This window comes from Salmo salar, chromosome ssa18 (assembly GCF_905237065.1).
Source record: "Salmo salar chromosome ssa18, Ssal_v3.1, whole genome shotgun sequence".
NCBI classification, from domain to species: domain Eukaryota; kingdom Metazoa; phylum Chordata; class Actinopteri; order Salmoniformes; family Salmonidae; genus Salmo; species Salmo salar.
This window is the reverse complement of record NC_059459.1, coordinates 33,390,691-33,404,009: the sequence shown is the minus strand read 5'-3', so window position 1 is coordinate 33,404,009 and position 13,319 is coordinate 33,390,691. Positions and strand designations below refer to the sequence as shown.

The 13,319-nt window shown below is 43.9% G+C and overlaps 1 protein-coding gene across 11 annotated transcripts in view; it reads left to right on the top strand.

The window, feature by feature from the left end:
* LOC106560286 (adhesion G protein-coupled receptor B3) overlaps positions 1–13,319 on the top strand; it is a 366,901-nt gene that overhangs the window by 124,925 nt on the left and 228,657 nt on the right. For 8 of the 11 annotated variants that reach the window (XM_045701056.1, XM_045701060.1, XM_045701057.1 and 5 more), the window contains 3 exons: positions 3,132–3,296; positions 6,600–6,701; positions 10,459–10,580. In XM_045701056.1, the coding sequence (XP_045557012.1) occupies positions 3,132–3,296; positions 6,600–6,701; positions 10,459–10,580 (389 nt within the window). The remainder of the gene's footprint in view (positions 1–3,131; positions 3,297–6,599; positions 6,702–10,458; positions 10,581–13,319) is intronic. The other 3 variants (XM_045701052.1, XM_045701054.1, XM_045701058.1) reach the window with 1 other exon arrangement.

Genomic DNA, 13,319 nt, shown 5'->3' with positions numbered 1-13,319 from the left:
ATAAAGGATGGTTAATAAGGGATTAGCAGTAATGGGAAGTCACTACCATCATGGGACTTGTGATGTTTTAATTGTTTTATTCAGTGTTGTTACAGTATTCAACCCACACAATACATAGTGAATTTAATGCCAAGAAAAACAATATCTAATTTATGAATCTAACTGAAAACGAAACCGACCTCAAGAAGTACTAATCTCTCAGCAAAACTTTTGGATGATCTGAACACGATGTCACTTTGATGAACTATCCTGTTAATAAAATAAATTCAGCTTCTGAATCACCATACAAAATACATGCTATGAACCATATGAACATGTCATGCAAATGTAATTCTGAATACAAAACTACCACAGTATCTATAACTACTGCAATAAGAGTTCAGATTAAAGACTTTTGGTCAATCTAGCACTGGGCAGGGACCAGAGAGTTCTACAATCCAGACAGGTCAGAGCCTGGCTGACAGGGTGTATGTAAATGTGACGGGTGCTACAATCCAGACAGGTCAGAGCCTGGCTGACAGGGTGTATGTAAATGTGACGGGTGCTACAATCCAGACAGGTCAGAGCCTGGCTGACAGGGTGTATGTAGAAGTGACAGACGTCACTGTGCTTGCTCAGCCGTACCACTTCCTCCTGAACCAACTCACACAGAGACTAGAACCCAGAACATCCACCTTCCAAACACACATGGCTGCCCTCTTCACAATGCCAACTACGCTACCGAAAAAACTGTGACCAGGTCTCATCAATTAGATCTCTAACGTCCTGTTAGATATACTGTATTTGTGTTATTCATGTAGTTACTTTAATAATCACTTTAATAACTCTACCTACATGTACTGTACATATTACCTCAATTACCTAGACACCGGTGCCCCCGCACATTGAGACATGGATCATGTCTGTCCATTTCAAACCTCCACTGAGGTTAGTCCTTGGACCCGTATGTATGGAGAAGGGGTAAATACAGGTGGGATGGAGGAGTGATGGAGAAGGGATGGAGAGATGAAATAGAGGAGTGTGACCCCTTCCCAGGGTTGTTCTACCTTTCAGAGAAGGTCATGTGATTAACTGTTTAGCTGAAGGGGACCATCTGTTTTTTCCTCATGCTTGATTTTACTGTGTTCATTAAAAAGCCATAAAACATGCCACTGCTTTGGGAAACTTTATCATAAAAGGCCTTTTAATATTGGCAAAGTGAGGAAAGTTATCACCGCAGTCACATAGCAGCCTCCCCAGCCATAAAAGGAGACATATTCCTCATTATTACAAGTATTATCAGAGTCATTTTATTAATTGAATCTGGATAAAATTCTGCCAAAAAGTTTTTTTTTTACTATATCTCTGGGTACTATAAAACATGTCCACGGCTTTGTGCCAAATGGCACCCTATTCCCTGAGTCCCTGGTCGAAAGTAGTGCACTATATAGAGAATAGGGTGCCCTTTGGGACACATGGGACACGCACCCATGTGTCCCAGTATCTATAATCCCACCTACTGTGTCTGTGTAAGAATGAATTCACATCTTTTAGCTACACATCATAGTAGAGCTGCATCTCCTGGGGGACGTAGCACATAGAATGGTCAAGATGGTGTGGTATTTTAGAGCAGTGATTCACAACCTTTTTCAGTTACTGTACCACCAACAACATGTTGCGCTTCCCAGAGTACCCCTGAAGTAACCCCTGATGTGCATTTTACCAGTAGGACTATTGTCTCAGGAGTCTTCTCAGGTATCCCCAGGAGTCCTAGTGCCATTATAGAAATTGAAAGACCGGCTGGCTGATGGTAAAAAAAAAATGAGATTCCTTATTGGTCATGCTTTATTGACAACCGATTGGATGTTTTTATTTATTTTTATTTTCTTTAACCTTTATTTAACCAGGTAGGTTAAATTGAGATTTAAAATCTCATTGAGATTTAAAATCTCTTTTTCAAGAGCGTCCTGGCCAAGATAGGCAGCACAAAGTCATTACAAAAATTACAGACAAACAACATGAAAAACTACAAGTAATCTAGTAAAAACCATAGAATTCACAAGAGTATAACCAAATCAAAAACAGCAAATTAAAAACATTGACAGGTCAGGGAATCAGACTCAAGATCATTCATCAGTGATTTAAAAATACCAATTGGTACAAGTTCTTCCAGTTTAACAGTATTTTGTAAGGCGTTCCAAGACGATGGCGCAGAGTACATTAAAGCCCTTTTACCAAATTCAGTTCGGACATTTGGAACAGTTAGCAGGATAAAGTCCAGCGAACGAAGAGAGTGCCCACCACATTTCTGAACAATAAAAATGCCCAAATAAAAAGGTAGTAAACCCAAAATGTTGGGGAGAGAAGATGGAGTCCAGAGGCTCTCTGGCTCCTTGTTTTGAAATCCATCATCTACTGTACTAATTTCCACTCCTTCATCACTCTGCTCTGAATGAACTGACCAGGACAAAGCCAGCCTAATGATGAGCTGCCACCATAATGTTTTACCTGTCAAGTTTTTAACAATCAGCAGACAAGGAGAGGACACAAGGAGAGGAAATAAGGAGAGGAAATAAGGAGAGGAAACAAGGAGAGGAAACAAGAATACAACAAAAGGATATAACATAAGGAGAGGACACACTGATAGGACACAAGGAGAGGACACAAGGAGAGGACAGATATTTAGGCATTTGAGAAAGAGACCCTTTTTAACAGTGATGTGTCTCCTCCACAGCCAATGGCCAGGGGTCTAACTCCTCAGCCAATGGCCAGGGGTCTAACTCCTCAGCCAATGGCCAGGGGTCTAACTCCTCAGCCAATGGCCAGGGGTCTAACTCCTCAGCCAATGGCCACGGTCTAACTCCTCAGCCAATGGCCAGGTGTCAAACTCCTCAGCCAATGACCAGGGTCTAACTCCTCAGCCAGGACTCTAACTCCTCAGCCAATGGCCAGGGGTCTAACTCCTCAGACAATGGCCAGGGGTCTAACTCCTCAGCCAATGGCCAGTTGTTTAACAGTGATGTGTCTCTCCTCCTCAGCCAATGACCAGTGGTTTAACTGATCTGTCTCCTCCTCAGCCATTGGCCAGTGGTTTAACTGATCTGTCTCCTCAGCCAATGGCCAGTGGTGTAACTGATCTGTCTCCTCCTCAGCCAATGGCCAGTGGAATCCCTGGGGGCCTTGGAGTGGCTGCTCCAAGTCATGTGACGGGGGTTGGCAGAGGCGGGCGCGGGTGTGCCAGGGGGCGGCGGTCACCGGGCAACAGTGTGAGGGCACGGGGGATGAAGTCCGCAAGTGCAGTGACCAGCGTTGCCCAGGTAACGATAACCCCATAACCACCATAAGTGAGACCGCAAGAGTCAATTAACTGGAAGCGTGGAGGGAAGATAATGATCTTCCTCTTCGCTGAGGAAGAGTGACGTGTCTTTCTGTTCCTGTAGGAGGAAAGGATAAGAGTTACATAAAGCAGAGGGTGGGCAACCCAGCTTCAGCTCTGCTCTGAAAATAGACAGAGCCTAGAAAGATAATCTGCAATTCAACAGTGAATTCAACAACGGAGTGATACAAAGGTTACGATAAAGATTGACAGTTGTGCTAAACTCATGAGATATGTATACTGTAGGTTATTGTCTATTCTTCAAGAACCAATGGGTAAATATCAAGACTTGAAATGACCATTGAACAGCTTCCCAAATCACAGACTGTAGCTTTAAGAGGAAGCTGTTAGAGAGAGAATAGAGAGAGAGAGAGAAATAAACAGAGAGAGAGGATAGAGAGAGAATAAGAGAGTGAGATAAAGAGAGAGACAGAGAGAGAGAGTGATAAAGAGAGAGCAAGAATAGAGAGAGAGATGAGAGAGAGATAGATAGAGAGTGAATAAGAGAAAGAGAATAGGAGAGTGAGATAAAGAGAGAGAGAGAATAGAGAGATAATAGAGAGAGAATAGAGAGAGATAAAGAGAGAGATAAAGAGAGAGAGAATAGAGAGAGAGATAATAGAGAGAGATAATAGAGAGAGATAAAGAACGAGAGAGAAAATAAGAGAGTGTTATTTTGTCTAGGTCCTAATGTATGATTAATATCTTAATATTAATTGATGGTGTTGATTAACCACCTGTTTTTATCTCCATGGAGACTGTTCGCTACCACAGCGATTAATGCAAATTCAATCTTCTGTTTGACCATTATCACCCTGTAAAGAGTGGCATTGTTTCTGTTGTAGGAGTAAGGACTGTAGGGAAGCAGTTCCCATTATCAATCTTTTTCAAACCTGTGCTATTTTAAGCAGTTTAATCCAACACAAAGAAACTATTTTACAACTACAGCATGTTCATGTATTACAATCTAGTTACAATCTAGTCTACACTTTTAGAGGAGGCTGGTGGGAGGAGATATAGGAAGACAGGCTCCTTGTAACGGCTGCAATGGAATTCATGGAATGGTATCAAACCAGGGGTTGGAACCAAAATTATTTTCCAATCGTTTTGTCCTAAACAGATTCATTATTTTTTGGGTTCCGTTCAACTGTTTCGACCAGCAAAATAAAGTTCTGAACCGGTTCGAACCACAAAAAACGTTGGGTTTATATTGTTCCTTTCTGTTCCTTTTAAACCGCTGAAATATGTATTATTTTTTTCATGAATATTAAATTGTATTTTGCCATAACAGCACGGTTTAATTGTAATGAAAGACAAACACACACTGTGCTGCCAGTCAGAGTGTAGGGTGCGTGGTGGAGCTGACATTTTCAGGGGGAGCGAGAGAGTTTGGAGGAAGCTTGCCTTGAAGCGCTGGGCATCTTGTTATGACATCATTATCTGAATTAGACACACAGAGGAGGAGAAGCTTCTATGGAGGAACTTTGAATGTCTTTGAACATCCGAGTTGGTTTAACGTTGGACCAGAGCAAACGTTAGCTAGCTAACTAGCTAATGAGCTAACTAGCTAACTAACTAACTAGCTTGTGTGTGCAGAGCAGCACTATAATTAAAATCAAACTCTTACCTTTTTGGAGTTAATAAATCCAATGTGAAACGTGATAACTATAGTATCCTTAACTAGCATTGAAAAAGTAAATCCATTCTTCTCTAATTAAACATCTCTCCCTAATTTCTGAATTACACTTGTAACGTTGTCAGTAGGCTACAGTAACCTATGTAACGTTGTCAGTAGGCTACAGTAACCTATGTAACGTTGTCAGTAGGCTACAGTAACCTATGTAACGTTGTCAGTAGCCTACAGTAACCTATGTAACGTTGTCAGTAGCCTACAGTAACCTATGTAACGTTGTCAGTAGGCTACAGTAACCTATGTAACGTTGTCAGTAGCCTACAGTAACCTATGTAACGTTGTCAGTAGGCTACAGTAACCTATGTAACGTTGTCAGTAGCCTACAGTAACCTATGTAACGTTGTCAGTAGCCTACAGTAACCTATGTAACGTTGTCAGTAAGCTACAGTAACCTATGTAACGTTGTCAGTAGGCTACAGTAACCTATGTAACGTTGTCAGTAGCCTACAGTAACCTATGTAACGTTGTCAGTAGACTACAGTAACCTATGTAACATTGTCAGTAGGCTACAGTAACCTATGTAACGTTGTCAGTAGGCTACAGTAACCTATGTAACGTTGTCAGTGGGCTACAGTAACTTATGTAACGTTGTCAGTAGGCTACAGTAACCTATGTAACGTTGTCAGTAGGCTACAGTAACCTATGTAACGTTGTCAGTAGGCTACAGTAACCTATGTAACGTTGTCAGTAGCCTACAGTAACCTATGTAACGTTGTCAGTAGCCTACAGTAACCTATGTAACGTTGTCAGTAGGCTACAGTAACCTATGTAACGTTGTCAGTAGGCTACAGTAACCTATGTAACGTTGTCAGTAGGCTACAGTAACCTATGTAACGTTGTCAGTAGCCTACAGTAACCTATGTAACGTTGTCAGTAGCCTACAGTAACCTATGTAACGTTGTCAGTGGGCTACAGTAACCTATGCTTCACAGGGGAGGGGCAGGTAGACTCAACACAAACACCTTGAAGCGCTGGCAAAAATTTCCAGCTGGCAGGCAGACGCTGGAATAATAATAATAATAAAAAAAATATTATATTAATAATAATAATAATAATAATAATATTTAAAAAAATATATATATATATATATATAAAAAAATATAAAAAATTAAAAAATCTATATAATAATTAAAATGATAAAAATTATCATAATAATAATAATAATTTCTGAGTGACAGACTGAAGGCTTTGTATAGGCACTTTTTTATGTGACTTTTGTGGGACTGGAAAAAAATGCCCGGAACATAAAATAATGTTTTTAACCAGTTCGCATGCTTTTAAAATAACGGTTCTCTTCCGGGACAGTATAGATAACTTTAGTTTATGGTCCGGGTTCCGTTCCTAATTGTTATTTTCCGGTTTTCGGTTCTGTTCCCTGAATCAGTTCCAACCCTTGATGGAAACCACGTTTGACTCCGTTCCAAAAATTCCATTCCAACTATTACTATGAGCCCATCCTCCTATATCTCCTCCCACCAGCCTCTTCTGGACTATACATATTTGTGAGTCAGCAATAACCCAGCAATGTGTTGTGTACGGTTCCCTCCCCAGCGCCGTATGAGATCTGTCTGGAGGACTACACTGTATCCATGGTGTGGAGAAGAACACCTTCAGGAGAACTGGCCTTCAACAGGTGTCCTCCCAATGCCACGGGTAAGGACATGTGTGTGTGTGTGTGTTTGTGTGTGTGCGTGTGTTTGTGTGTGCGTGTGTTTGTGTGTGCGTGTGTTTGTGTGTGCGTGTGTTTGTGTGCGTGTGTGTTTGTGTGCGTGTGCGTATGTGTGTGTGTGCGTGTGTGTGCGTGTGCGTGTGTGTGCGTGTGTGTGCGTGTGTGTGCGTGCGTGTGCGTGTATGTGTGCATGTGTGTGTGTGTGTGTATGTCTGTGTCCTCCTAATGCTACAGGTAAGAATACAGCCATGCCCTGGGGTTTTGTCTATCCTAGTGGTTACCACCGCTGCCTTTGGGGCATGTGAGCGTGGTATCAAACACTTGTTGTACCCACTCACTTATCCTACTTTTTTCATTCAAGTCTTCACTTTTAACTTCGATTCATACATTTTTTTCTCCAAAATAACACTTTAAATAAAGGATAGTCCTGCTGGTCTGAATTCAGACTCCAGCCGCTGTATGGCCATTGACTGAATAATGAACCAAGAGAAACTAGAGCACTTTAGAATGTTCTGCTGTAACTTAGTTGAGAATGAAATGAGTCATTTTCCAGGGGTTATTATGTTGAGGTTTCATTGGGAGCTTTCTGTCCATTACTCATGTGTAGAGAGGACTAGTGGTGATGGATATGTCCCTGTCACATTCCACTGACACATCCATTCCTGCTGTGACGGATTGGAAGTGCTTTACACGGTGCCTGTGTCCCAAACGATTCCCTATTTCATATACAATGCACTATTTTCTTTTAAAGTTCTGCACTACATAGGGAATAGGGTGCCATTTGAGATGCAATGGTATGTTTCTACTGAACAGATTTCCCTATTTGCATTGCATTGACCCTCACAGCGTTATGTCAATGTGTTTTCAAATAGCCTACAGCCAAAGACAGGGACATATTACAAGGCTAACTATGATTATATTGCCTACAACAGCATGGCACTTTTTAACTGCTGTTTTCTACAGGTAAGGAAAAAGGCCTCCTCCTCTTCCTCCTCCTCCTCCTTCCCTTTATCAAAGACCTCATGGCTCCTCCTCCTTCCCTCCCCTCCCCTTGTCCTCCTCCTTGTCCTCCTTCCAACCTCTCCCCTCCCCCTCGTCTCCCTCCTTCCATCCACCCCCCCTCCTCCTTCCCTCCCCCTCCCCTTGTCCTCCTCCTTGTCCTCCTTCCAACCTCTCCCCTCCCCCTCCTCCTCCTCACCTCCCCTCCTCTCCTCTCCCCCTCCCCTCCCTTCCTCCACTCCTCCCCTCCTCCTCCTCCTCCTCCTCCTCCTCCTCCTCACCTCCCCTCCTCTCCTCTCCCCCTCCTCTCCTCTCCTCCTCCTCCTCCTCCCCCTCCCCCTCCTCCTCCCCTCCTCCACCCCTCCCCTCCTCCACCCCTCCTTCACCCCTCCCCTCCTCTCCTCTCCCCCTCCTCCCCTCCTCCTCCTCCTCCTCCTTGTCTTAATCAGACACCTGAAGGCTCCACAGTGTACCTGTTGTTTGATCCATGTGGTGGGACTGATAAGCTGCTGTGGTTGTGTGTGTCTGTATTGTGAATGGTAGAAAGTGAAGCAGGGAAGCGGTCACACTGAACCCACATGTCCCCCAGCACACTCTCTGTTTGATTCCACTATCACACCACTGGACACAGAGGACATTGAAAAGTGCAGGAGGTGTGTGGTTATAATAGAAGGGTCTGTGTCCCAAATGGCACCCTATTCCCTATATAAAGCACTACTTTTGGCCTTGGTCAAAACTAGGGCACAGTGTAGGGAATAGGGTGCCATTTGGGAGCCAGAGTTCTATCTGGACTGTGAAAAGAGATGAAAACAGAATCAGGGGGATTGTGTTGAGGAAACAGGGTGCTCGGTGGGGTGGGGAGGGTACGTGTGAGTGTGTGTGTGTGTGTGTGTGTGTGTGTGTGTGTGTGTGTGTGTGTGTGTGTGTGTGTGTGTGTGTGTGTGTGTGTGTGTGTGTGTGTGTGTGTGTGTGTGTGTGTGTGTGTGTGTGTGTGCATGTCTTGGTGGAGCGATATGTGGAGTACCCTCCAGCAAGTCAACAGCTGGGTAGGTATGATGCAAAACCCTTGTGTAAGATTGCGTGGCATTGGATAGTGTGTGTGCATGTGCATGTACGTGCGTGCGTGTGTGTGTATGTGTGTGTGTGTGTGTGTGTGTGTGTGTGTGTGTCCATGTCAGTGTCAGTGTTAGTATTATAGTACTGTACTGATTGTTGATGCCCTGACACAGTGTATCCAATCCGTTTTTTTTCATGTGTGGTCATGCCTTGTTGCTTGTTGCAGTTGAACACAAATGCACAGATGATGTGAGAGACACTGGTGTAGATATCTCTGCTGTATATAAGACATTGGTGTAGATATCTCTGCTGTATGTTAGACATTGGTGTAGATATCTCTGCTGTATATAAGACATTGGTGTAGATATCTCTGCTGTATGTTAGACATTGGTGTAGATATCTCTGCTGTATGTTAGACATTGGTGTAAATATCTCTGCTGTATGTTAGACATTGGTGTAGATATCTCTGCTGTATGTAAGACATTGGTGTAGATATCTCTGCTGTATGTTAGACATTGTTGTAGATATCTCTGCTGTATGTTAGACATTGGTGTAGATATCTCTGCTGTATGTTAGACATTGGTTTAGATATCTCTGCTGTATGTTAGACATTGGTGTAGATATCTCTGCTGTATGTTAGACATTGGTGTCGATATCTCTGCTGTATGTTAGACATTGGTGTAGATATCTCTGCTGTATGTTAGACATTGTTGTAGATATCTCTGCTGTATGTTAGACATTGGTTTAGATATCTCTGCTGTATGTTAGACATTGGTGTAGATATCTCTGCTGTATGTTAGACATTGGTGTAGATATCTCTGCTGTATGTTAGACATTGTTGTAGATATCTCTGCTGTATGTTAGACATTGGTGTAGATATCTCTGCTGTATGTTAGACATTGGTGTAGATATCTCTGCTGTATGTTAGACATTGTTGTAGATATCTCTGCTGTATGTTAGACATTGTTGTAGATATCTCTGCTGTATGTTAGACATTGGTTTAGATATCTCTGCTGTATGTTAGACATTGGTGTAGATATCTCTGCTGTATGTTAGACATTGGTGTAGATATCTCTGCTGTATGTTAGACATTGTTGTAGATATCTCTGCTGTATGTTAGACATTGGTGTAGATATCTCTGCTGTATGTAACCTTTAGCCTTTAACACTATTGAACAAACACAGAAGCAGCATCTGGCTTCCAAATAGCTACAGTGTATTTTCTGCCTTTAACTTCCACTGGAAGATGTGAGGGGCTGAGGGAAATTACACAAGGAAGATACGTCTCCTATGAACAAGTATTAATCTCTCTCTCTCTCTCTCTCTCTCTCTCTCTCTCTCTCTCATCCTCTCCCTCTTTCTCCTAATCTCTGCTGACACCCTATTTTTTCTCTCTACCTTTGATTCTGTTCTTATTTCTTTCTCTGTTCTCTGTATTTTTCTCTCACGCTCTTGCTCTCTCTCTCATCCTCTATCTCTGTCCTCCCTCCCCTCCCTCATGTCCCCCGCCCCCACCTGCTCCCCCTTCCATATCTGTCTCCCTCTCTATTTCTCTTTCTCTCTGTTCTTTGCCCCTTTCTATCTACTGTCTCTCCCCTCTCTTGCTCCCCTCTCCCCTCTCTCTCTCCACCCCTCTCTCTCCCTCTCCTCGTTCTCTCTCTCTCTCTTTCTCTCCTGTCTTCCACAGGCACCACGAGTCGACGCTGCTCTCTGGATCACCGGGGTGTGGCCTATTGGGAACCACCCAGCTATGCCCGCTGCATAACCAATGAATATAGATACCTGCAGCAATCAGTAGGTCTATCTTCAGTAGGTCTACTGTACTTCTCTTTCTATCCTCTCCTCTCCTCTCCTCTCCTCTCCTCTCCTCTCCTCTCCTCTCTCCTCTCCTCTCCTCTCCTCTCCTCTCCTCTCCTCTCCTCTCCTCTCCTCTCCTCTCCTCTCCTCTCCTCTCCTCTCCTCTCCTCTCCTCTCCTCTCCTCTCCTCTCCTCTCTTCTGTCTTCTCCTGTCCTCTCCCCTCCTCCTTCTCTTCTCCCCTTTCCTCACAGTGTCTGTTTGTGGCACATCATAAATTCACCATTACCCAATGTTCCCAACTGCACTGTTGCCAAAGATGAACATTCAATAGGGGAGCAAATGAAACCATTCATTTGTAATGAATAGACCTCGGCAACTCTTTGATTAAGTGCTACTGGCAGTTACCCCCATATCACCAACGTCTCCCATGGATGTTTCTCCTCTTTGGGCGGGGTATTTAATAACCATTTTCACTATTGTGGAAGCAATGATTTGGTAGTATTTAGGTATATATTGCTTCTTCTCATAGCAAGATAGTATTATTATACATCTATTAAATATTCTATCCATCATTCACTGACCCAGAATGGATTTAAGGCCGGAACAAATTGGACTAAATAGAATGAAACTGAACAATAAAGGTAGAAAAAAAGCAGGTTTTTAAATGAGGATAAAAAGAGGAGATTAAAAGCGGAATGCTGAATGCAAACTATTAACCCCGTCCAGTCCTGCAACATGTCATCGCTCCACTGACATACCTCTACTCTATCTCTACCCTGCTGCTACTGACATACCTCTACTCTCTCTCTACCCTGCTACTACTGACATACCTCTACTCTCTCTCTACCCTGCTACTACTGACATACCTCTACTCTCTCTCTACCCTGCTGCTACTGACATACCTCTACTCTCTCTCTCTACCCTGCTACTACTGACATACCTCTACTCTCTCTACCCTGCTGCTACTGACATACCTCTACTCTCTCTCTCTACCCTGCTGCTACTGACATACCTCTACTCTCTCTCTCTACCCTGCTACTACTGACATACCTCTACTCTCTCTCTACCCTGCTACTACTGACATACCTCTACTCTCTCTCTCTACCCTGCTGCTACTGACATACCTCTACTCTCTCTCTCTACCCTGCTACTACTGACATACCTCTACTCTCTCTCTCACCCTGCTACTACTGACATACCTCTACTCTCTCTACCCTGCTACTACTGACATACCTCTACTCTCTCTCTACCCTGCTACTACTGACATACCTCTACTCTCTCTCTCTACCCTGCTGCTACTGACATACCTCTACTCTCTCTCTCTACCCTGCTGCTACTGACATACCTCTACTCTCTCTCTCTACCCTGCTACTACTGACATACCTCTACTCTCTCTCTCTACCCTGCTACTACTGACATACCTCTACTCTCTCTCTCTACCCTGCTACTACTGACATACCTCTACTCTCTCTCTCTACCCTGCTACTACTGACATACCTCTACTCTCTCTCTACCCTGCTACTACTGACATACCTCTACTCTCTCTCTCTACCCTGCTGCTACTGACATACCTCTACTCTCTCTCTCTACCCTGCTGCTACTGACATACCTCTACTCTCTCTCTCTACCCTGCTGCTACTGACATACCTCTACTCTCTCTCTCTACCCTGCTGCTACTGACATACCTCTACTCTCTCTCTACCCTGCTACTACTGACATACCTCTACTCTCTCTCTCTCTCTACCCTGCTGCTACTGACATACCTCTACTCTCTCTCTACCCTGCTACTACTGACATACCTCTACTCTCTCTCTCTACCCTGCTGCTACTGACATACCTCTACTCTCTCTCTACCCTGCTACTACTGACATACCTCTACTCTCTCTCTACCCTGCTGCTACTGACATACCTCTACTCACTCTCTCTCTACCCTGCTACTACTGACATACCTCTACTCTCTCTCTCTACCCTGCTGCTACTGACATACCTCTACTCTCTCTCTCTACCCTGCTGCTACTGACATACCTCTACTCTCTCTCTACCCTGCTGCTACTGACATACCTCTACTCTCTCTCTCTACCCTGCTACTACTGACATACCTCTACTCTCTCTCTCTACCCTGCTGCTACTGACATACCTCTACTCTCTCTCTCTACCCTGCTGCTACTGACATACCTCTACTCTCTCTCTCTACCCTGCTGCTACTGACATACCTCTACTCTCTCTCTCTACCCTGCTGCTACTGACATACCTCTACTCTCTCTCTCTACCCTGCTACTACTGACATACCTCTACTCTCTCTCTCTACCCTGCTACTACTGACATACCTCTACTCTCTCTACCCTGCTGCTACTGACATACCTCTACTCTCTCTCTACCCTGCTGCTACTGACATACCTCTACTCTCTCTCTACCCTGCTACTACTGACATACCTCTACTCTCTCTCTACCCTGCTGCTACTGACATACCTCTACTCTCTCTCTACCCTGCTACTACTGACATACCTCTACTCTCTCTCTACCCTGCTGCTACTGACATACCTCTACTCTCTCTCTACCCTGCTACTACTGACATACCTCTACTCTCTCTCTACCCTGCTGCTACTGACATACCTCTACTCTCTCTACCCTGCTACTGCTGACATACCTCTACTCTCTCTCTCTACCCTGCTACTACTGACATACCTCTACTCTCTCTCTACCCTGCTACTACTGACATACCTCTACTCTCTCTCTACCCTGCTACTACT